The following is a 25,682-nucleotide window of genomic DNA, read 5'->3' on the forward strand; positions in this document are numbered from 1 at the left end:
CATCATGTAATCCTGGTGAATTTGTTAATTCGATTGGTAATTTATTGTCGAGGGCGGCTGAGTGATCAATTCAACCTGCTCTCCCGACGACTTCGTTGTAATTTGCAATTTTATTGCGAAGTCGATATGCAAGTTTTGTAGGAGCGATACCCATCGACTTAATCGAGGGAATTAGACGCTTGGCTTCGTCACGCGGTGCACCGGTTTGAGCCTCATTTCATGATAGTATAACCATCGACTGCAGCACTCGCGTATTTTCTCGAGGCTTGGATTGGTTGTTTTGTCTGTCATTAACCTTAGCTCCCGTTGAGAGTATTTAATTCACTACAACAAAAAGTATGTGGAGACGTTCAATTTGAGTGTTAAGGATGCTTTATATCGCCTCTAGGTGGTTGTAGAGTCACTGGCACAAAGCGTCCCATAAACGTCTCCTTATGCACCGTCTCGTGGAATGTAGAGACGAATTGAAAGCGTGTCTAGAAAATTTGAGACGCTCTATAAAGCGTGTCTATTTCGGATAGAGGTGCGGTGGGATCTGAGTGCGAAACTGCCCTTGCATGGCGTGTCTACCAAACGTTAGTTGCTTTGGGGCGTGCTAATGGCAGAACCATTCAGTTTTTTCAAATGACCAAATTATCGCTTCATGTGGTGAAGTTTTAAATTGCCAAATTATGGTCTCATGAGTGAAAGGAGAGAATACGTATGGCTTGCATCACAATAGACAAGTGTAGTGCATTCCAGAAACAAAGATATATTAATCAACGAAAATTGTACTTTACAACTGAAATTTCCATCCAGATAAAAAGGGGGCAAAGGTATCATGAAAACAGAAAATAAGAACTCGAGTACTTCTAACTAGCTGGAATCTTCTAAACTTTCCATGTGCATCAACATCCACAGGTCTTCACTACATCACGTACAATTTTCCTCGTGGTCTTTACTGCGATTCATTAAAGGTCTGCAATAAAACATTCTGCAGCAAACACAAAATATCACTGACATCTTTTCAATGAAGGATACTCATTAAGCAAATCTTACAAATTGAAGATGGGTACCCAAACAATTGGCATTACGGACAATAATTTTCGACATTGGCCAAGATATTATTTCTTAGCATCAGCATAATTTCCTTGGGAGCATAGTCACCACTCTGCAGCGAAGAATCCAGCTCAAGTTAGATTAAAAACCAAATGAAATAAAGTATAATCATGAAAAACATTAGTTTATAATATAATCATAGGTAGTTAGCTTGCTGGAATTTATTTATGTTTAAAACTACATATTCACATTACTTATTGGCTTTAATAAACAATTACAGCTGCCGCAACATCCTTACGATGCATCATGAAAACTTTATGAATTCTCTTCTGGGCAGTACAACTTGAAGCTTTGATGCATTTTAGTTGAAGCCTATCAAGAAACAAAGGTTAGTTGCGTTGGTTGGGGATATTTTAAGGAAAAATGATAAAAGGTACTTATGACCTGAGCTATACGATGTATCAATAAGCCTTGCACATTGGTCTCAATTACTTAAGCGATCTAACTTACATCTCCATAAGACATGAGGAAATTGCTCCTTGAATAGACTATATGTAGACAACTTATGTTGTACTTGGAAGGCTCCATAAACTTCATATATGCATTCCTTAAAAAGACAGAGATAGCTTTAGGTTAGCAAATCACCGGTAATTCCACTTGACCTAAGTAAAAAACATCAAATGAAAATTGTATATGAATTAAACAAGAGTGCCATAAGTACTCAAAAATTATCATTGGTTCAAGTTCAAGTGTAACGGTGCAATGCCCCCTTAATGATGTAATATGCATGACAACAGTTCGACGAATCTACTCACCCACATTCAGTGTTGCTCTTAGTTTATGGACCTAAGTTTACAGGCCCAGTGGAGCAATTGGACCTTCAAATCGGTTCTAGCTTCAAACTCTCACAAATTACTCCCAATGTTCGCCTTCCAAAACATTAACGCTGAAAAACATGTACTACTAACTTAGAAACAGGCAACTTGTGAATATTTTTGCAAACAATCTGGACATATGTAGGATTAACAGTAAGCTGGGTATGCTAATATTTGGTTTAATCGAAAGTGAATAATAGACCTGGTATGCCTGGAGTTGTTGGCTATTTGGATGTGCACAATTTTTTTTGTATTGTAGCTCGGCCGTTGACTAAAGTCTCCCTTGCAATCGATCTGACATCCACTTCTACACGTTGCTTCACTTCTGTCTATAAAAAATAGATCCCTTCATTGCATCCCTGTAATTCCACGGCTCATTTTCCAGGACCCTACAAGTGCTAGTTGAGTGACTACAGACGACGTATCAATGAAACAGCCACAAGCTCGGTTGATGAAGATACAGACTGAGATTAAGTTAGTTATAAGACCATACCTGCGGCTGTGGCTCCACGACTAGGAGTACATGGAATTGAATGGCTGCAAGTCGCCATGGGCGGGTGGCGGAGGGTGTGTGGGACGCACGAGAAAGGCGCCGGCTGGGTCAGGGCACCGCCGCAGCAGCCTGGGACGGGGCACCGCCGCAGCAGCATGGTGGATCGGATCTCTGAGTAGCGTGTGTAACAACGTCCACCGGGGGAGATCTTGTACCAGCGAGGGGGAGAAGAGGTGCGCCAGTCGATGCGCAGAGTTCGCCGGAGAGGCCCCGCTTGAGGATTAGTGGCGGCGCTAGGTTTCAACAAGCAGAGACGGGAGATATTTTGGGTAGGGTCACGAGTAGTTTTTTTTAAGGAACTGGGAACGGTGAATACACTGTGAGACGATATGCTAAACGTCTTAAAAATCGTCTTTATTCAGGGGGTGGATTTGCAGGTAAAGACGATAACAAAAGCGTCAAAACAATGATGTCTTTAGGTGTCAATTTTCTTGTAGTGATTAATGACACTGTGCGAGCGTGTTTTTGGCTAGCGCTCCTGATGGGAGTAAGAGCCAACGACAGGGGCCCTGATACGTCTCAAACGTATCTATAATTTTTTATGTTCCATGTTACTTTTATGACAATACTTCAATGTTTTATACATACTTTACAGCATTATTATACATTTTCCGGCACTAACCTATTAACAAGATGTCGAAGTGCCAGTTGCTGTTTTCTGCTGTTTTTGGTTTCAGAAATCCTAGTAAGGAAATATTCTCGGAATTGGACGAAATCAACGCCCAGGGTCCTATTTTTCCACGAAGCTTCCAGAAGACCGGAGGGATAACGAAGTGGGGCAACGAGGGGCCGAGACCATAAGGCGGCGCGGCCTGGGCCCTGGCCGCGCTGGCCTATGGTGTGGGGCCCCTGTGCCCCCTCCTGACCTACCCTTCCGCCTACAAATAGCCTTCGTCACGAAACCCCCTGTACCGAGAGCCACGATACGAAAAACCTTCCAGAGAAGCCGCCGTCGCGAATACCATCTCGGGGGATTCAGGAGATCGCCTCCGGCACCCTTCCGGAGAGGGGAATCATCACCGGAGGGGCTCTACATCATCATGCCCGCCTCCGGATTGATGCGTGAGTAGTTCATCCTTGGACTATGAGTCCATAGCAGCTAGATGGTTGTCTTCTCCGCTTGTGCTATCATTGTTTAGATCTTGTGAGCTGCCTAACATGATCAAGATCATCTATTTGTAATGCTACATGTTGTGTTTGGCGGGATCCGATGAATATAGAATATTATGTCAAGTTGATTATCAATCTATCATATATGTGTTGTTTATGTTCTTGCATGCTCTCTGTTGCTAGTAGAGGCTCTGGCCAAGTTGATACTTGTAACTCCAAGAGGGAGTAATTATGCTCGATAGTGGGTTCATGCCTCCATTGAATCTGGGACAGTGACAGAAAGTTCTAAGGTTGTGGATGTGCTGTTGCTACTAGGGATAAAACATTGATGCTTTGTCTAAGGATATTTGTGTTGATTACATTACGCACCATACTTAATGCAATTATCTGTTGTTTACAACTTAATACTGGAAGGGGTTCGGATGATAACCTGAAGGTGGATTATTTAGGCATAGATGCATGCTGGATAGCGGTCTATGTACTTTGTCGTAATGCCCTGATTAAATCTCATAGTAATCATCATTGATATGTATTGAATCTTTATTTGTCAATTGCCCGCCTGTAATTTGTTCACCCAGCATGTTAGTTATCTTATTGGAGAGACACCACTAGTGAACTATGGACCCCGGTCCATAATTTTATATCTGAATACATTCTACTATTTTTACTGTTCTTTGCAAACAAACACCATCTTCCACTCGATACGTTTAATCCTTTGTTTTCAGCAAGCCGGTGAGATTGACAACCTCACTGTTACGTTGGGGCAAAGTACTTTGATTGTGTTGTGCAGGTTCCACGTTGGCGCCGGTTTCACTGGTGTTGCGCCGCACTACATTCCTCCACCAACAACCTTCACGTGCTTCTTGGCTCCTACTGGTTCGATAACCTTGGTTTCATACTGAGGGAAACTTGCTTCTATATGCATCATACCTTCCACTTGGGGTTCCCAACGGACGTGTGTTTCGCGCGTATCAAGCTAAATTTCTGGCGCCGTTGCCGGGGAGATCAAGACACGCTGCAAGGGGAGTCTTCCACATCCAATCTCTTTACTTTGTTTTTGTCTTGCTTTACTTTATTTTATTTACTGTCTTGTTTGCTACATATTAAATACACACAAAAAATTAGTTACTTGTCTTTACTTTATTTGCCTAGTTTACTTTATTACTGTTATAATGGGTACTCCTGAAAATACTAAGTTGTGTGATTTCACTAGCACAAATAATAATGATTTTATATGTACTCCTATTGCTCCACCTGCTACTACAGCAGAATTCTATGAAATTAAACCTGCTTTACTGAATCTTGTTATGAGTGAGCAATTTTCTATGTTAGTAATGATGATGTTGCTGCCCATCTTAATAATTTTGTTGAACTTTGTGAAATGCAAAAGTATAAGGATATAGATGGTGATATTATAAAACTGAAATTGTTTCCTTTCTCATTAAGAGGAAGAGCTAAAGATTGGTTGCTTTCTTTGCCTAAAAATAGTATTGATTCATGGACTAAATGTAAAGATGCTTTTATTAGTAAATATTATCCTCCTGCTAAGATTATATTTTTGAGAAGTAGCATAATGAACTTTAAACAATTTGATAATGAACATGTTGCTCAAGCATGGGAGAGAATGAAATCTTTGGTAAACAATTGCCCAACCCATGGACTGACTACTTGGATGATCATCCAAACCTTTTATGCAGGATTGAATTTTTCCTCGAGGAACCTATTGGATTCAGCTGCTGGAGGTACTTTTATGTCCATCACCCTGGGCGCCGCAACTAAACTACTTGATGATATGATGATCAATTACTCTGAATGGCACACTGAAAGAACTCCTCAAGGTAAGAAGGTAAATTTTGTTGAAGAAACCTCTTCTTTGGGTGATAAGATTGATGCTATTATGTCTATGCTTGCAAATGGTAGATCTCATATTGATCCTAATAATGTTCCTTTAGCTTCATTGGTTGCTCAAGAAGAAAATGTTGATGTGAATTTCATTAAGAATAATAATTTCAACAACAACTATAGGCCATATCCTTTTAATAATAGTAGTGGTTATGGTAATTCTTATGGTAGATCTGTTTTGCCTAATGAGGAAAAGATATTGGAAACTGAAAGAACTACTAAGAGCTTTATGCAATCGCAATATGAGCAAAATCAATTGTTTACTAAAACTATGAATGAACAATCTGCCTTGTTGAAAAATATAGGAAATCAACTTGAAAATTTGAATGTGAAAATTTCTGGTTTGCAAACTAAACTTAAAAATGCTGAAAATCAAATCTCATATATGTCTGAATCACAATCTTCTTTAATTAATAAAATGGCTGCTAAACCTGAGGATAATGATACAAAATTTTCTGCTACAGCAAATGCCATCCAAGTTCGAATTAATGATAATATTAGACTGTTGGCTGAATTGCATGCTAGGTGGGATAGAGAAGAAAAAGAAAAACTTGCTAAAGAGAATAATGTAGCTAAAGTATGGACTATTACCACCACTAGTAATGTTGATTCTTCACATATTGCTACACCTCCTACTATCAATGGTAAAATAATTGGTGTTGGCAATGTTTCTACTCCTAGTGCAAAGCGTACAAAATTGTCTGAAACTGCTGAAACTGCTGTTTGTGATAAAACTGCTGAAATTTTTCAAAATATTGGTGACAATGATTCCATTGTTGTAGAACATAATGGTTTAGATTTTGATGATTGTCATATTACTGAAGTTATAAAGTTCTTACAAAAACTTGCTAGAAGTCCCAATGCTAGTGCTATAAATTTAGCCTTTACAAAATATATTACAAATGCTCTCATTAAAGCTAGGGAAGAGAAATTAAAACTTGAAGCTTCTATTCCTAGGAAGTTAGAAGATGGTTGGGAGCCCATCATTAAAATGAAATTCAATGACTTTGAGTGTAATGCTTTATGTGATCTTGGTGCAAGTATTTCTGTTATGCCTAAAAAGATTTATGATATGTTTGACTTGCCACCATTGAAGAATTGTTTTTTGGATGTTAATCTTGCCGATAATGTTAAAAATAAACCTTTGGGGATGATTGATAATGTGCGTATTACGGTTAACAATAACCTTCTCTCCGTTGATTTTGTTGTCTTGGATATTGAATGCAATGCATCTTGTCCTATTGTGTTGGGAAGACCTTTTCTTCGAACCGTTGGTGCTGTTATTGATATGAGGGAAGGTAATATTAAATATCAATTTCCTCTCAAGAAAGGTATGGAACACTTCCCTAGAAAGATAATGAAGTTGCCTTTTGATTCTATTATTATAACAAGCTATGATGTTGATGCTTCTTCTCTTGATGTTACTTGATTTGCACTTTCTGCGCCTAGCTGAAAGGCGTTAAAGAAAAGCACTTCTTGGGAGATAACCCATGTTTTATTTTATTTACTGTATTGTTGAGTCTTGGAAGTTGTTTACTACTGTAGCAACCTCTCCTTATCATGTTTTTGTGCCAAGTAAAGTTTCTATGTTAAAGTTGATGATAGATTTGGATCGCTGCGCAGAAACAGCATTGCTGTCTGTGACGAATTCTCGCAGAGCTCTCTGTAAAAAAATTGAAAAAATCTGCAAATTTACGAGCGTGATCCTCATATATGTACGCAACTTTCATTAGTTTTGAGTTTTTCCATTTGAGCAAGTTAAGTTCTCCTGCCAGATTCGTCTTTACGGACTGTTCTGTTTTTAACAGATTCTGCCTTTCATTTCGCATTGCCGCTTTTGCTATGTTGAATGAGTTTCTTTGTTCCATTAACTTTCAGAAGCTTTGTGCAATGTCCAGAAGTGTTAAGAATGATTGTGTAATCTCTGAATATGTGAATTTGTAATTATGCACTAACCCTCTAATGAGTTTGCTTGAAGTTTGTTGTGGAGGAAGTTTTCAAGGGTCAAGAGAAGATGATGATATACTATGATCAAGAAGAGTGAAAGGTCTAAGCTTGGGGATGCCCCGGTGGTTCATCCCTGCATATTTTAAGAAGACTCAAGCATCTAAGCTTGGGGATGCCCAAGGCATCCCCTTCTTCATCGACAACATTATCAGGTCACTTCTAGTGAAACTATATTTTTATTCCATCACATCCTGTGTTCTTTACTTGGAGCGTCGGTTTGCTTTTATTTTTGTTTGAATAAAGTTGGATCCCACCATCCTTATATTGGAGATATTACGCTCCGTTTTTTCATATGGAACACTTGTGTTCTTAATTGTGCTTTAATATTCATGGCGAAGGCTGAAATTGCTTCGTTAAATTGCTATTTGGTTGGAATCAGAAAATGCTGCATATGGTTTGGAAATTTGGCAATTGTTTGAGCTCTCATAGATCATGTTTAAGCTCTTGCATCATGTAGTTTAATCTATTAATGAAGAACTACCGTAGAGCTTGTTTAATTTGGTTTGCATGATTGGTCTCTCTAAGTCTAGATATTTTCGGGTAAAGTGTTTTGAACAACAAGGAAGACAGTGTAGAGTCTTATAATGCTTGCAATATGTTCTTGTGTAAGTTTTGCTGTACCTGTTCATACTTGTGTTTGCTTCGAACAACCTTGCTAGCCCAAACCTTGTACTGAGAGGGAATGCTTCTCGTGCATCCAAACACCTTGAGCCAAAACCCATGCCATTTGTATCCACCATATCTACCTACTACATGGTATTTTTCTGCCATTCCAAAGTAAATTACTTGAGTGCTACCTTTAAAATTTCATTCCTTTATCTTTGCAATATATAGCTCATGGGACAAATAGCTTAAATACTACTGTGGTAATGAATATGTAGTTATGTGTCTTAGTTCTTATAAGTTGCTTGTTGAGCGGTAACCATGTTTCTGGGGACGCCATCAACTTTACCTTTGTTGGATATCATGTGAGATGCTATGCATGTTCGTCTTGTCTGAAGTAAGTGCGATTTCATGATCAAATGGTTTGAGTATGCATATGTTAGAGAAGAACATTGGGCCGCTAACTAAAGCCATGTATCGTGGTGGAAGTTTCAGTTTGGACATACAACCTCAATCTCTTATGAGAATACTATTTGTTGTTGAATGCTTAAGCATTAAAAAGAGGAGTCCATTATCTGTTGTCTATGTTGTCCCGGTATGGATGTCTAAGTTGAGAATAATCAAAAGCGAGAAATCCAATGCGTGCTTTCTCCTTAGACATTTGTACAGGCGGCATAGAAGTACCCCTTTGTGACACTTGGTTGAAACATATGTTATGCGATGATAATCCGTGTTTTCCGAGCTGATTAGGACAAGGTGCGAGCACTATTAGTACTCTATGCATGAGACATGCAACTTGTAGGAAGTATTATGCATAGCACATATGAATTATTACTACCGTTGACAAAATTGTTTCTATGTTTTCAAAACAAAAGCTCTAGCACAAAAATACTAATCCATGCTTCCCTCTGCGAAGGGCCATTCTTTTACTTTATGTTGAGTCAGTCTACCCACTTCTTTCTATCTTAGAAGCAAACACTTGTGTTAACTGTGTGCATTGATTCTTACATGTTTACTTATTGCACCTGTTATATTACTCCATGTTGACAAATATCCATGAGATATACATGTTACAAGTTGAAAGCAACTGCTGAAACTTAATCATCCTTTGTGTTGTTTCAATGCATTCTACTTAGAATTTATTGCTTATGAGTTAGCTCTTATGCAACTCTTAATGATGCTTGTCTTGAAAATACTATTCATGAAAAGTTTTTCTATATGATTCATTTGTTTAGTCATTATCTTTGTTAGCAATCTTTTGTTCAGATCACTCCATTCATCTCATATGCTTTACAATAATGTTGATCAAGATTATGTTGGTAGCATGTCACTTCAGAAATTATTTGTGTTATCGTTTACCTACTCGAGGGCGAGTAGGAACTAAGCTTGGGATGCTTGATACGTCTCAAACGTATCTATAATTTCTTATGTTCCATGCTACTTTTATGACAATACTTGAATGTTTTATACATACTTTACAGCATTATTATACATTTTCCGGCACTAACCTATTAACAAGATGCCGAAGTGCCAGTTGCTGTTTTCTGCTGTTTTTGGTTTCAGAAATCCTAGTAAGGAAATATTCTAGGAATTGGACGAAATCAATGCCCATGGTCCTATTTTTCCATGAAGCTTCCAGAAGACCGGAGGGATAACGAAGTGGGGCCACGAGGGGCCGAGACCATAAGGCGGCGCGGCCTGGGCCCTGGCCGTGCCGGCCTATGGTGTGGGGCCCCTGTGCCCCCTCCTGACCTACCCTTCCGCCTACTAATAGCCTTCGTCGCGAAACCCCCTATACCGAGAGCCACGATACGGAAAACCTTCCAGAGACACCGCCGTCGCGAATCCCATCTCGGGGGATTCAGGAGATCGCCTCCGGCACCCTGCCGGAGAGGGGAATCATCACCGGAGGGGCTCTACATCATCATGCCCGCCTCTGGATTGATGCGTGAGTAGTTCATCCTTGGACTATGGGTCCATAGCAGTAGCTAGATGGTTGTCTTCTCCGCTTGTGCTATCATTGTTTAGATCTTGTGAGCTGCCTAACATGATCAAGATCATCTATTTGTAATGCTACATGTTGTGTTTGGCGGGATCCGATGAATATAGAATATTATGTCAAGTTGATTATCAATCTAACATATATGTGTTGTTTATGTTCTTGCATGCTCTCTGTTGCTAGTAGAGGCTCTGGCCAAGTTGATACTTGTAACTCCAAGAGGGAGTAATTATGCTCGATAGTGGGTTCATGCCTCCATTGAATCTGGGACAGTGACAGAAAGTTCTAAGGTTGTGGATGTGCTGTTGCTACTAGGGATAAAACATTGATGCTTTGTCTAAGGATATTTGTGTTGATTACATTATGCACCATACTTAATGCAATTATCTGTTGTTTACAACTTAATACTGGAAGGGGTTCAGATGATAACCTGAAGGTGGATTATTTAGGCATAGATGCATGCTGGATAGCGGTCTATGTACTTTGTCATAATGCCCTGATTAAATCTCATAGTAATCATCATTGATATGTATTGAATCTTTATTTGTCAATTGCCCGCCTGCAATTTGTTCACCCATCATGTTAGTTATCTTATTGGAGAGACACCACTAGTGAACTGTGGACCCCGGTCCATTCTTTTACATCTGAATACATTCTACTATTTTTACTGTTCTTTGCAAACAAACACCATCTTCCACTCGATACTTTTAATCCTTTGTTTTCAGCAAGCCGGTGAGATTGACAACCTCACTGTTACGTTGGGGCAAAGTACTTTGATTGTGTTGTGCAGGTTCCACGTTGGTCCCGGTTTCACTGGTGTTGCGCCGCACTACATTCCTCCACCAACAACCTTCACGTGCTTCTTGGCTCCTACTGGTTCGATAACCTTGGTTTCATACTGAGGGAAACTTGCTTCTATACGCATCATACCTTCCACTTGGGGTTCCCAACGGACGTGTGCTTCGCGCGTATCAGGCCCCGAACGATTTGTTCGGATGATGAGGCCTGGATCAAGAAAAAAGGTGGAAAATCTGATTAGAATTTTATTCATAATGCAAAAGCGACCTTAAGGGCTGTCGAGTAAATAAAAACAATTGTATTTTATGTATAGAACTGTCGCAACTGTGCGATATTCCATGGATTCCCGATGTCTTTTCCTGAAGTCGGGTTCTTGAGCCGATATGCTCCTCCTGGTATCACTTCAGTGACGATGTATGGTCCTTCCCATGGAGACTCGAGTTTCAGGGGTCTCTCTTGCTTCAGCCGCAATACCATATCTCCAACATTAAAGCTTCGACTGCGTATTCGTCGGCTGTGATAATTTCTCAACGCCTGCTGGTATACGGTCGTTCTTGCCAAAGCAGTATCTCGAGCTTCGTCAAGGAGGTCCACATCATCCTGCAGCGCGATGTTGGAAGAGGATTCTGTGTATGTTGTCACCCGAGGAGCTTCGAACCGAACGTCGGCTGGCAGAACTGCTTCGGCTCCATGTACTAAGAAGAACGGAGTGTATTGAGTCGACCTGTTAGGTGTAGTACGCAAACTCCAAAGTACAGATGGTAATTCCTCGACCCAGGCTCCAGCCGCGCTCGTAAGGCGTTTCTTGAGGCCATCCCCTATTAGACCATTGATCCTTTCCACCTGGCCGTTGGTCTGTGGGTGGGCCACTGATGCAAATTTCAGTTTGATTCCTCCGTCATCACAAGATTTTCGAAACTCTTTGGAGTCAAAGTTAGATCCGTTGTGTGTGACGATACTGTGAGGCATACCAAATCGACAGGTTATTCCCCTGAAGAACTAAACTGCTGTTTCGGCTTTCTGGTTTCGTACAGGTACTGCCTCGATCCACTTGGTGAATTTGTCGACTGCAACCAGTAGGTACGTGTGTCCTCCGGGTGATGACCTTGGCAGTGGCCCAACTTGGTCGAGTCCCCATTGAGCGAAGGGCCACGCCAGAGGTATTGTCATCAGATCTGTCGCAGGGGCGTGCGGTTTTGGTGAAAAACGCTGGCAGGGGTCGCACTTCATGACCAGATCTCGAGCATCCGATGCCGCCGTTGGCCAGTAAAATCCTGCCCTGAAGGCTTTCACCACAAGGTCCCTGCTTCCCGCGTGGTGTCCGCAAGTTCCTTCGTGTATCTCGCGCAACTGTGCCTTTCCATCGTTAATGGCAATACACCTTTAGAAAATACCAGAAATGCTGCGCTTATAGAGTTCACCATTCACCACGGTGAAGGCTTTTGACCATCTGACGATCCGTCTTGCTTCTACTAGATCCTCCGGCAACTCCTGCTTTGTTAGGTACGTTAGGAATGGTTTGGTCCATAGTGGCTCAAGGAGGAGGACCTGTTCCGCAAGTGGAGGTGGAATTTCTTCGGCAGTTAGTGGCGGGCTCGCCTCTGATTCGTCAGCTGATGGCTGATACGTCCATTTTGCATCACTATTTTATATCATAATTTACTGTTATTAATTGATATATTTCATATTTAGAGATGATACTTATGTTATTTCACCTATTTTGCATGTTTCATGATTATTGGAGAATCACTCACCGGAGTCAGGAATCTGCTGGAAAAAGCACCGTCAGGATTCAATATTTCTGAAGATCAACAATTGACGGAAAATATACCGAAGCTCCTATTTTTCCAAATGACGGAGCCAGCCAGAAGGAGAGGCCAAGGAGGGCCGCCATGTGGGGAGGGGGCCCACGACCACCCTCGGCCGTCTCCCTTTCGCGTACTTCATCTCCAAGGAACCCTAAGGCGGGGGAGGCATCGAGAATAGACAGAGCCGCCTCTGCGGGGCGGAAAAACACCAGAGAGTAAAGAGCTCTCCGGCAGGCTGAAATCTGCCGGGGAAATTCCCTCCCGGAGGGGGAAATCGTCGCCATCGTCACCGTCATCGAGCTGGACTTCATTGGGATCATCATCACCATCATCTCCACCGCCAACACCATCATCTCCACCGCTGCACCTCGTCTCCGTTGTAACATCTAGGGTTGAATCTTGATTATTTCATAAGGGAAACTCTCCCGGTATTGATTACTCCTTGTTATTGATGCTATTGAGTGAAACCATTGAACCAAGGTTTATGTTCAGATTGTTATTCATCATCATATCACCTCTGATCATCTTCCATATGATGTCTTGTGAGTAGTTCGTTTAGTTCTTGAGGACATGGGTGAAGTCTAAATGTTAGTAGTGAACTATGTTGAGTAATATTTAATGGTTTGATATTTAAGTTGTGGTGTTATTCTTCTAGTGGTGTCATGTGAACGTCGACTACATGATACTTCACCTTTATGGGCCTAGGGGAATGCATCTTGTATTTGTTTTCTAATTGTGGGGTTGCCGGAGTGACAGCAACCTGAACCCCCGTTGGTATATCGATGCATGAGGGATAGCAGGATCTCAGAGTTTAAGGTTGTGGTTAGATTTATCTTAATTACTTTCTTGTATTTGCGGATGCTTGCAAGGGGTTTAATCACAAGTATGTATTAGTCCTAGGAAGGGCGGTGCATTAGCATAGGTTCACCCACACAACACTTATCAAAACAATGAAGATTAATCAACTATATGAAGAGAAAGCACTAGACTAAATTCCCGTGTGTCCTCAAGAACGTTTGGTTATCATAAGTAAACAAACCGGCTTGTCCTTTGTGCTAAAAAGGATTGGGCCACTTGCTGCAATTATTACTCTCGCATTTTACTTACTTGTACATTATTTATCTGCTATATCAAAGCCCCCTGAAAACTTGTCTGTGAGCATTTACAGTGAATCCTTCATTGAAACTGCTTGTCAACACCTTCTGCTCCTCGTTGGGTTCGACACTCTTATTTATCGAAACTACTACGAATACACCCCCTATACTTGTGGGTCATCAAGACTTTTTTCTGGCGCCGTTGCCGGGGAGTGAAGCGCTATTGGTATGTGAAATTGGTAAGGGAAACTTTTATAGTACGTGTTGTTTTTATTTCTGCCTGCTGCTATAATTCATTATGGAGAGATCTTCTCTTGAATTCCTATTTGGAAAATCTACTACTACTGCAACGGTAGTGGATGAAGCGCCAGGTGAGAAAGAGGTTCCATATAAAATACCTATGAAAATTATTGAACGTGTTGTGGATAACCGCTATGAAGGGGATGGAACTGTCCATCCTGGAGATCATTTACTGTTCTTACATGAATTATGCGGGTTATTCAAGTGTGCAGGTATTTCTATGGATGAAGTTAGGAAGAAATTATTCTCTATATCGCTGTCTGGTAAAGCGGCGCATTGGTATAAATTGCTGAAGAATGGGAATTCTCTTGATTGGAAGGATATTGTGCCTCTATTTTATTCTAAATTTTATCCTCCAAGTGAAATTCACAAAGACCGGAACCGCATATATAATTTCTGGCCTCATGATGGAGAGAGTATTGCCCAAGCATGGGGGAGATTGAAGTCTTTAATGCTCAAATGCCCCATTCATGAGCTTCCCGGTAATATCATCATTGATAATTTCTATGCAAGACTTTCTTTTCAAGATAAAACCTTGCTGGATACTGCTTGTTCTGGATCATTCACGCGCAACAAAGAAGAGTTTAAATGGGACCTTCTTGATCAGATCCAAGAGAATACTGAAGGATGGGAGAACGACAAAGGCAGAGAGTCAGGTATAAATTATGATTACGAATGCATTGAAACTTTTATGGATACTGATAAATTTCGTAATAGGAGTGCTACTTATGGTCTTGACTCTCAGGTTGTTGCAAATTTTTATAAAGCTTTTGCCTCTCATTTTGAATTGCCTAGGAAGAAATTTAATAAGTATCATGAACCTTATAAAGATAAAACTGACTCACCTATAGGTAAATGTGTTGAAATTAAAACTGTTGATCATATTCTTCCTGAAGCTTATATTGAAAAAACTCCTTTCCCTGCTAAAATGAAGGAGTATTCTGTTATAACTAGTGTGGTTAATAAAAGTGCAAAGAAACCTATAGAACCTGAGGAGCAAATAAATGTTGAACCTGCTATTGCAATAGTTAAAGATCTTGTGACTGAAAATGTAGAAGACAGTCACATCATTTTCTGTGAAGATACTTCTAATATTGTTTCACATCCTAGTGAGTCTAGGAAAGATCTAGGTACAACACCACCACCAAAGGAAGATCCTGTTTTTGATTTGAAACCGTTACCTGATAATCTTAAGTATGCTTATATTGATTATAAGAAAACATATCCTGTTATTATTAGTGCTAAGCTTTCAGATTTTGAGGAAGAAAGATTATTGGAAATATTGAAGAAACACCGAGGAGCTATTGGCTACACTCTTGATGACTTGAAGGGGATTTCTCCCGCTATTTGCCAACATGCCATCAATATGGAAGATGATGCAAAGCCTGTTGTTGAGCATCAGCGTCGTTTAATTCCTAAGATGAAGGATGTGGTAAGGAATGAGGTATTGAAACTTCTTGAAGCTGGTATTATATATCCTATTCTGATAGTAGATGGGTTAGTCCTGTGCATTGTGTTCCTAAGAAAGGAGGAATAACTGTTGTACCTAACGATAATGATGAGCTTATCCCTCAAAGAGTAGTTGTAGGGTATAGAATGTGCATTGATTATCGAAAAGTTAATAAAGTTACTAAGAAGGATCATTACCCTTTACCTTTTATTGATCAAATGCTAGAAAGGTTATCTAAAAATACTCATTTCTGCTTTCTTGATGGTTATTCTGGGTTTTCACAAATTGCTGTTAGAACTAAAGATCAAGAGAAAACCACTTTCACTTGTCCTTATGGAACTTATGCTTATAGGCGTATGCCTTTTGGTTTATGTAATGCTCCTGCTACTTTTCAAAGATGCATGTCTGCTATTTTTCATGGTTTTTGTGAAAAGATTGTGGAGGTATTCATGGATGATTTTTCTGTCTATGGGAATTCTTTTGATAATTGTTTGCGAAACCTTGATAAAGTTTTACAGAGATGTGAAGAAACTAACCTTGTTCTTAATTGGGAGAAATGCCACTTTATGGTTAACTAGCAGTGTGGCCCTCGCAAATGCGAGGGCATCCCCTTAAATTTTCCGAGAGTGTCACTTTCCATTGAAGGAAATAATATAGTTTCATAGTCTGTATAGTCAAGATTTTTTTCTTGGTCGTGTAAAATTACCGGTAGGCACATGAATTACTGGCCAGTATTTTCCCAAGATATTGAAAACAATTTCATAAATTCTTATGAAATTATCTAAAATTATTTATATTTTAGAAAATTATGTCTATACCAGTAAATTTCGTCCACTATGAAAAAAATTGATGTGAGATCGAATCGGGTAGATGTACATATAGATCGACATGGATCGTACCCTGTCTTCTGAATAATATATTCTGAATTTGCGGTAGCTTTTCTCCGACAGAAATTTTTTATATGGACATTTATGAATTTTATTCCTCGGAGCGATACTGTTATTTTTCGTTCTTCTTAATATCGGAAATACTGGCAGGTATTCTGCCCGAGATATTGAAAACAAATTTATACTTCTTTCAAAATTTCTAAAATATATTTAAATTTGAGAAAATTATATTAATACCGGCAAATTTAGGCCGGTAGAAAAATATCGGTTGTAGCCGGCAAAACCTCTCCGGCGAGATTTCCGAAATACCAGCCGAACAAAAATGCTTGGATAAGATCATATATACTATACGGATCAGTGCATTTTCTGCTTATATTATCACATTTGTCGTGTAACAATGGTCTAGCTAACATTGCCTAGTTTTCTCTTTGTTGGACGGACGCGCACCTACAATACGATCTACGTTCTTTGGTAAAACCTTAATTTTTCCCTTATGTTGAACGGAACTCGTTGTAAGGAAAGAAATCAGCTATTCTTTATTTTTTCTCTTATATTATGTTGACCGGACGAACCTGCAAGCTGCACCTTTGTGGTGTGAAAAGAAAGCTAGCGTACACGGTAGTTTCTTTTTAGTGGAGACGTGATCTTTGTAACAAATATCGTATCAGACGGGTTACACGATAAATATGTTTTTACTAAATCATAACTATAAATCTCTGATCTAGCCATCCATATATTCTCTTCTCTTTTTAGGTATCGTCTCTCATGCTGATTGCTGATTCATTTGTTTACTTCCTTCCAGAGCTACTACTACTACCCAAATCTCCATTCAAATGCATCAGTGAATCATTCAATCTCCCACGCTTGCACGGCTACTTTTTTGTTTCATTTTTTTCAAAACATATATGATATATTTAGTGTTACCTTGCTTGAAATAACATGTCAATAAAAGTCGGCATGATGATGTTAGTCCCACAATACTGTGGACAAAATTAAATATGGAACTTGTTGAAAAACAATATAGTAAAATGGTATACAAATCCTAAGAGTTTTACTTGTACGGAAAGATATTTTAATCGGAACCCAGTGACTTCTTATATGTTCATCATCGGTCTATGATAAGAAAGATAGATAAATACATGATTAGATTCATTTGTCTCCTCTGGTGAATCACATCACAGGTTCATCACATTGTTAATACAACATTTTAAAGGTTTAACTGCATCTATATCTTGAAACCATTAAATATAATAGGAAATGAGGATGTTTTGGTATCAATGTAACCAACTGGTAGGGATAATTTAGCGAATGTAAGAAAACTTATATTTCAAGTTATAACAAAATGTACCAAGATCAACTACAATGTTATCCAAGTAACAAATGATGTGCCTCAACTTTAATCTTTTGCAAAGTTTTCATTGCAAACTTTGAAATTTCCCTTTACTCTCATCCGCACCTCAGCCCTAAGTACTTACCTGCCATTTCCAACCCGATGCTCTTTGATATCCTCCTGATTTTCTACAGTGTAAAGCACTCATAAAACAACAACACAACACTGGCGTTTCCAAGATAGATAAGCTTAGGAGCTTTCTCAAAAGTAATAAAGCATCCTTTATCGAAAAAAGATAAGCTTAGGAACAGAGAATATTAGGGTATTGCAAGATAGTAGCCTTCTCTTCTTAATAGCATGTTATGTGAATTAATTCTGCTCCTGCATTATAATCTTCATTTATGTGTATAAATTTTACTGAATGTTTCAATCCAAATATTGCTACGGAGATCCAGACACATTTTTATAATCCTCATGTTAGTGTCCCTGCATTGTAAATGATACAACAGTGTACTTTGCTATAACAAAAATCCTGGCCAAATTAATCTTTTTAAAGAATAAGTCGAGAAGTTCACATGGCCAAATTAAGCTTAACTAGTTGGATGCCCGTGCGTTGCCACGGTCTTTCTTTTTAGTCTCATATATAAATATGATCCATGTGAAAATACACGTTTATAGAAAAATATAAAGCTACGTAGTGTATTGGGCATACATGCTCTTGGTTGGCAATTTATATATGTCCAAAAAACATTACGATTCCAATATCCTTGAAGCATATTTCAGTAAAGCAAATTGGATGTCATGGACAGAAAGCAAGGGTTAAACTAATTTATTATTCACCTAGATCTAGTCTAGGAGGCCTTTTGAATTCACTTGATCAAACGTCACAAATGTTGTCTTCAGCTTCATCACTGTTGAAGTCAAGCAATGCGATATTGTTATACAATTGGTAGTCATTCTTCTCAGGCATGGCAACCCTGTATTACTTGCAGCAACCATTTCTGGTGTCCAACGCGTTGAGTTGCAACCTATCCCAATGGATGGCATTAGCGTCGCTATCGTCGTTGAACAGTTTCAAAACCTAGAGGAGCTCAGACGAAAGATATCATGCAAGGAGATGAGCAAATATTGCTGAAGGACAACATCACGAAGAAATGATTTCTCAACAAAAAAAAACAGACATTTAGTCCTCTTACATTTGTGATGCTCGGTAGGTATTAAGGAATTCGACTCATGTAGAGAGTGGCAGCGAGGGTCATTCTTCAACCTAAACTCTTCAGCCAACCTAATCACAACTGCCTTCTTTCTGACCTGCATAGGTGGCAATATTAATCATCAGTTCACAATTCCATAATATCCTCCTGCATTGGAGTAACCCAAACATAGTTCAACTTAGAAAAAATAGAGCATAGACAATAATACTTATCGTACATATCATGTGTCAGGTTGTTAGGAAATCTTAGCAGATGGGAAGAAACTAATGGAATAGACCCATGAGATGTCTGGAAACAAAGACATGACTTTGTTTATTAACAGAAAACAAAATACAAGAGGGGCTTTGTCAAGAAAAAGGTTCAGGCATCAATAATACAAGAAAGTTCAGTAACAATAAAAATCATGCAATAGTTCCTCCGTCAGGAAAGGTTACTACTTAAAATTCTCACTTTGAGGAACTATTTCTTCGATGTACTTGTTTAAATGAATAGAAATGCGCAATCTGTCCTCGTACACAGTCTAATGTTTACTATCTGCACTAAATAGAAAAAAGGTTGTTTGAAAGGTTCTTGCCAAAAAGTAGACGTGTAAAGAAAAGAAGCAATTACTCCATCTGCTAGTATGAATTTATATCTGGCTCAAAACATAAATACAACATATACGTTTGTTATTACCTCTAGCTGTTCAGAAACATCATTGGCAGATGAAACAGAGAATTCAATGCATGTCTTTGAGAAGACGGCACATGCTGACAGCATAAAGACCACACAGAACGGTGCAAGGAATAGATTTGACAGAATATCAACCAAACTACAGTTTTCACAACATGCAAAGGTCAGTATAGCTAACACTGTTTTCACGAGTAAGGAAAACTAAGAGCAAAATGATAAAAGTTAGTAATACCAAGAAATTAACTTTTCACCTTGGCGGTGTAGTTATTATAATTAAGAAACCTCTATTGGCAATCAGAAGGCTTATAGGACAGCTGCCTAGCTTGACCATTAGTGGGCAAACCTGTTGTTAGCACAAAAATCAACAATTCATTTGTGCTTGGGAATAATCAATGTAACCACCTCTACATCAGAACTTCACTACATTTTGTACAAAAAGATAAACTAATAAAAACTATGATAGCAGGATTGCGGATGTGATTTTAATCATCCGATATGCGCTGCTACGGATCAACAAAGAATAAATAGATGAATGTGTGTATGGTAGAAAGATTTGTTGAGCCCGTGGTTTGTTTCCTTTTTGATAATTACAAGATTAATAACATTTTCACTTAAATGAAGTTAAGAGATGAGAAGTTATTTCAGGAAGAGATTTGAATTATTTGCTATCCTTTGTAAAATCGATATAAACTTCTAGATCTAGAGGATGCCCCTTTACAACTATAGACTGGCATGTCAAAAGTGCCACATCCCATGTAAATAAGAGAGTGAAACAAGCAGCACTCTATTTCATTCCAGAGCCATACATAAAGAGCTGACTGCCCATGAAAAATTCTAGCTTGCTTAAACTTATTATATTACCAAATGGAGGGAGTAAAAAAGTATCTATCAAGTGACTTTTTTGAACTCAGAGGATAAACTTAGGATGCAACATAGGCTCTTGAGCATCAATATTGTGAATGAAATAATACCTAAAATAATCTGAAAACTATGTATGTCCATAAATTAATGTTTTCGACACTTTATATTGAACCAAACTTGAGTGCTCCACTAAATCTGCACCTAGAATATATCTACAGAGTGCAGATAATATTTTTCATGTAAACATAGACATGTAGATTTTTAACAAAGTGATAAGTGTCTAGCAAATATGAATTAGACTCGAATTAATATGTAGGATGATTGTTGCAAAAAAAAATCCATAGATTTGTGCCCAGACACAACTTTCATACGCAATTGATGCCCCTATACTTGGCAGTACAGGGTATACTGCTATATTTGATGTTTGGCTCTGAAAACCTGTTGGTCTGATATACAATATTTAAACAGTTGTAATCAAAATGTATAAGAACTTACAGTGCACTTGGACATAGTTCAGAACTGAACAAGAACTGATACTGCACTTAGACTTAATTATGTATCTCTTCGCTCTCACTCAAAAATACACTTAATCTTAAGCAGACAATGATAATATGTGGCATTATATGGTTTAGAAAAGACTCCCTAGTTACCACCTGCAGTAGTAGTAACAATCAAGGGAAGTGCTCCTTTACAGAGCGGTCTGAACCAAGTGCAAATGAAGATCAGATTGGAATATTTCAGTCCACAATATCCAGGTGCTATATTATCTGCACTATGTATGAAATTTATGTGGGGACTTGGCAACCTGGGTCAGGATGTGTGAGATTAGGGTCCTCGACTCCGGTAGTAAACGCTGTGCGGCGCAGATCCGCCACCCATCAGCGCCATGGTCATTTTGTGCCCGCGCTGATCGTGCACGGCGGCCCCGATAGTCGCCATCTCGGTGCCCCCACCGATCTCATGGCGGTGGCCGGAGACTCAGGGCTGCAGAAGAGGAGGTCGTGTGAACGGCGAGGCGGAGGGTACGTCACGACCGGGAGTGACCAGACGCCATGGCCATACGACTCCTGCAGGGCCCCTAGCGCCTCGAGGGCGAGATTGGGGCCTTATGGTTGTCACCCAAGGACTCCTGGTGCTTGGTAGCCTCAAGGAAGGGTAGGGCAGCGTTTTTTTTTTAGATGCGAGGATGGCGTGTTGGACTGCAGGAGTAGATCGTGGTGTGGAGAAGGGCATTGGTTACTGCGGGCGGGGTGGACGACTGCTGGTTTATTTCCAAATAAGCTAGTGCTAAATTGCAAACGTGGTGACCCTCCAATTCAATTGCTATTGAGCTCATTTAATAAGATAAGTTCCAAAAATATTGACATGGTATAAAATAACTTATGACTGAGATGCCTAGAGAAGTATAATTCATGAAGTGTGATCTCTTGTATTATTCTCAAGGGATAGCTCAACATCAGTGGAAAAGAAGTGTGTACTACCATTGAGTAGTTTATCAAACATGATATGCCAAACTATATGCATTTCATCAACCATCTAGTCTCAATAAACCGAACACCCAATATAAATCCATTCAGTTCCACCTAGTTCCTTGTAGATGTTTACATAATTTAATGAAAATGAAATCAGCAAGATAAATTACCATATCCAGATCAATGCTCCTGACATCTCAGATGAAATCGTATCCTTGCTCCCATTAAAATGGACAAATCTCCTGTTGTGACAGTGGTGATGGACAAGAAGCTAGGATGCCTTTCCACTTGCTGATTTCAGAGTCACAGACAAATGATCCTATGATGAACCGCAAGCATAATGAAGGTATCACTTCCATTTAAAGACACAAATAACAGTACCTGAAATAAGAAACAGAATATTCAACTCACTATCATTTCTTTGCCAACGAGCAATTGTTAATAAATGCAGCAATAAAGATGATATATAGACAACAATGCTTATCGGAAGGAAAACAGCCTATGCTCGTTATGGAGCGATATAGAGCATCAGTAAGTGTGGATAGAGTGTTACAAAAAGAACTACACCTACAACTCCCTTTGCCAATGACTATCTGAATCTTCTATCTGTTACCATCGACATATTCACAAAACAAGTCTATCTCCAATGAACTCTGAGAGAAAGCGCAACTTATCAAGTTAATAACTGCAAAATGGGGAACTTTCTCAACACTCGCCATATAAATTGTTGAGTTATTCCCTATAAATTTATATATACTCCATTTGGGTATGTTTTTCATCCCATGGTCGGCCCTTCCTATATTTTTCTTCATGCCAATTGCATTCAGATTCTCCGCATAAAGAACCCTAACCAAAATTGAATTCCTAATTGATTCAGAAAAAAGAACAGGAAATGGGGGTGAGGTGAGGAGCATACCACGATGGAAGTAAATTCCTAAGGGTGAGATGTGAACTGAAATCCTGATTCATTGACGAGAGGGATCGTTCAATAGCAGACTGTCACCAGGAGCAAACAGCCACGAAGCTGCCAGGAAACGACCAATTTCCGCATCTTATGTGGCAGCTATGGCCCAGATATGATGCACAGATAGGGATGGGTGTAAAGAGGATCTCGGCGTCAAAGCAGGCCGGCGGCGCTCGGAGGAACGGCCAAGGGGACAGCCGCGCATGGAAAGACGGACGAGCAGTGCACGGATGTACCACGGCGTGTCGGCGGCTGACCATGACAAATATCGACCTGCGCTGGCCTCGACAGAGTGCAGTTCGAAATTACACACCTCCGGTTGGGGATGATGGGGGGCGGCGCTGGATGAGCAGATTGGCGGCCCGGGAGCAGGCGCCCGCCGGCCCCCTACCGAGTTCAGGGCTCGAGCGTGTCCGTCGTCCTAGGAGTATGTTGCTGGCAACTGCGCCGACGCTTTTCTTCCGCTGGGAGAGCAGGCGAAGGCAAGATGGGGCGTGGCGGTGTTTCAATGCAGTTGGACTTCTTCAAGGCGTGCTTGCGCGTGTATTTCCCATCGTGGGCTGCACAACCGTTTGTCCTGATGCTTATTTCGTTCGCGGGATCAAAATTAAGAAAATTTATTTTTCTTTCGGGAGTGCAGACGACGTACCATGAGACACCACCTCTAGAGATTTAATATAGTAGAGATATATACACGTTACTTTACAATATGCTACCAAAGTGGAAAGGAAAATGACAACAATGAGAAAATTCATAGAAAGGAAACACAAAGCAAACTGTTAACAGAAAATACAAAGCTAGAGGTCTACTGAAACTGCATTACAGAAGGCATAACATAAAGGTATGCCAAATAACCGCGTCTAAGGTGCCATCACTATATTTGGGTGATTTATGGAATTTATCTCTGAACATACTAATATGAAACAATTAAATACTGAAAAAACCTTAGTCAAGATCTGAAATCATTACCTAAGAGATTCTTAAGCCAAAACTGAATATGCCATTACCCAGCTATGGTTGCATGGCCTCCACCTTTAGTGATTGACTCTCCATACTCTTTTATTCGAGAAGTATGAACTGCGACATGGACTGAACAACTTCAGCATGGCAATATAAGAAAATAAATGTGACGCTGGGACCAGCATGCATGTAGAAACTAAATGTCAAAACTAAATGTCACAGCGTATCTTCAGCTTTATGTATGTAGACTACAACGGTTACATATAGAAAGTTAATAATTTCAAAAATACCTAAGATGGACCCACTTGAGACGTATATTATGCAGTAATCAATATTGTGGGCTCATATAACTATTTCACCTTGCCAAGAGATACCAATACTGATCAATAACATAACATTCTGTCTATAGCAGCACTGAAGTATTTTGCAAAGAGTAGTCAGCATGAGGAGATCATATCATACCAAACAATTGTACTAAAACCACCAAACGATCTGCAACTAAGAGAAAAATTAAAATATTTCAGCTTCAACATGATAAAAGGACTCAGTAAATAACCTGATTTCTTTGAAGAGGATAGTTTACTTCTGTCCAATAGGGAAGTGTCTTTAAATAGGCTGTACAGTAGAGAAGTCCAAAGCATATACTTTGTCCCTTTGCTTTTGATAGCTTATGCTAGTATACAGAAGTATTGTTCAATACTTGATGCATATCCTTGCTGTTGCTGAAAATTCTCACCAAGGTATACTGACGAAGTGAATCATGCTATAAACGAAATCCGATGAAATAAAAAACTGCAAGGACCAAACTCACACATCATGCGAACAAATCTAGATAATCAGATTAAATAGCACAATGATTAGTTGGGCATTGCCAGCAACTTCTTTTGACAAATCACATGACTTATCTTAGTAATCAAGGATAATATGGACCCAGATGTTCATGTACAAAAGAGTCCTCATCCCGTTGTAATTCCATTGACCTGCAATAAAATGAACAGAAAATCCACATGAGAAGAAAAGGGGGATATGTTCTGCCGTCCGAACAACACTCAAGCTTTTCTAGCATGCTCAAGGGGGGAAATCCAATGCATGCAGTGGGCGGCACGGCGAGCTCGACGTCGGACGCAGCTGTGTGTCCAGTTTTGGACTCTTGGTAGACCTTGGTCTCCCGTTTTTTGTTTGGCGTCAACACATCTAGGGAAGCCACTGTGATATGTCGTGGACAATACAAAGCGAGGAATGTCAGCGTTCCTGCAGAAGGTCGAAAGAAGCACAAGATGCATTGAAACTACTCTGCTTCTAGGGATTGGAGAGACGAAGTCTGAAACTCACAGGAGGGGGGCATGTTCAAAGCTCTGTTCAAAGATCAATCTAGTTCCGCGTTCCATGTTGAGAGATCGACGACGAACACATGTGCCCGTGATGTAGATGAACCGAATGACAACGCGTGCTTGCTGCCATGATGGATCGTCGCCGGGACAAAGGAGCAGTGGATTGCTATGAACGGCAGGAACGGCTTGAATCTAGAGTTGGGCTGGAGCGAGCCAGAATCGATTTTCTCCTCGTGGCCGGCGGCGTCGCCTCCGATCTTGTCCATGTATCCTAGACCAAGATCAGTTTTTTCCTCATCAGCCGGTTGTGTCATCTCCAATGTTGGCCGAGCCTACACGATACACCCAGGCCACGTGAAGATGTGTAGCTATCCAGATCGCAATACATGCTTGGATTCTATGTTTCCGCATATGCTAGCTTCGCATGCTTCATGACAAGCTAGGCGGAGGAGGT

General features: G+C 39.9%; 1 protein-coding gene and 1 long non-coding RNA gene across 5 annotated transcripts; both read right to left on the reverse strand.

Annotated features, from left to right (window-relative positions):
- Positions 1-735: 735 nt before the first annotated feature.
- Positions 736-2,899, reverse strand: LOC127295464 (uncharacterized). Of its 2 annotated transcripts, none has more exons than XR_007847873.1 (2): positions 2,116-2,899; positions 736-1,645 (listed from the first exon to the last, which is right to left on the reverse strand). It is a non-coding gene; the product is annotated as an uncharacterized lncRNA (long non-coding RNA). The 2 variants fall into 2 exon arrangements; XR_011743621.1 differs by having other exon boundaries at positions 736-1,984.
- Positions 2,900-18,381: 15,482 nt separating this feature from the next.
- LOC127295465 (uncharacterized) lies at positions 18,382-23,451 on the reverse strand. Of its 3 annotated transcripts, XM_051325417.2 has the most exons (6): positions 22,890-23,451; positions 22,144-22,354; positions 19,892-19,983; positions 19,644-19,779; positions 18,951-19,065; positions 18,383-18,835 (listed from the first exon to the last, which is right to left on the reverse strand). In XM_051325417.2, exons 2-6 carry the CDS (start codon positions 22,144-22,146, stop codon positions 18,810-18,812), a joined length of 372 nt encoding a protein of 123 aa, XP_051181377.1. In that variant the 5' UTR covers positions 22,147-22,354; positions 22,890-23,451; the 3' UTR covers positions 18,383-18,809. The 3 variants fall into 3 exon arrangements, 2 of the variants coding, with proteins under 2 accessions (XP_051181379.1, XP_051181377.1); XM_051325419.2 differs by lacking the exons at positions 22,144-22,354; positions 22,890-23,451 and having other exon boundaries at positions 18,382-18,835; positions 19,892-22,137; XR_007847874.2 differs by lacking the exons at positions 19,644-19,779; positions 19,892-19,983 and having other exon boundaries at positions 18,394-18,835; positions 22,890-23,450.
- Between the last annotated feature and the right edge of the window lie 2,231 nt (positions 23,452-25,682).

The sequence above is a fragment of the Lolium perenne genome, chromosome 4 (assembly GCF_019359855.2).
Source record: "Lolium perenne isolate Kyuss_39 chromosome 4, Kyuss_2.0, whole genome shotgun sequence".
Lineage (NCBI taxonomy): Eukaryota > Viridiplantae > Streptophyta > Magnoliopsida > Poales > Poaceae > Lolium > Lolium perenne.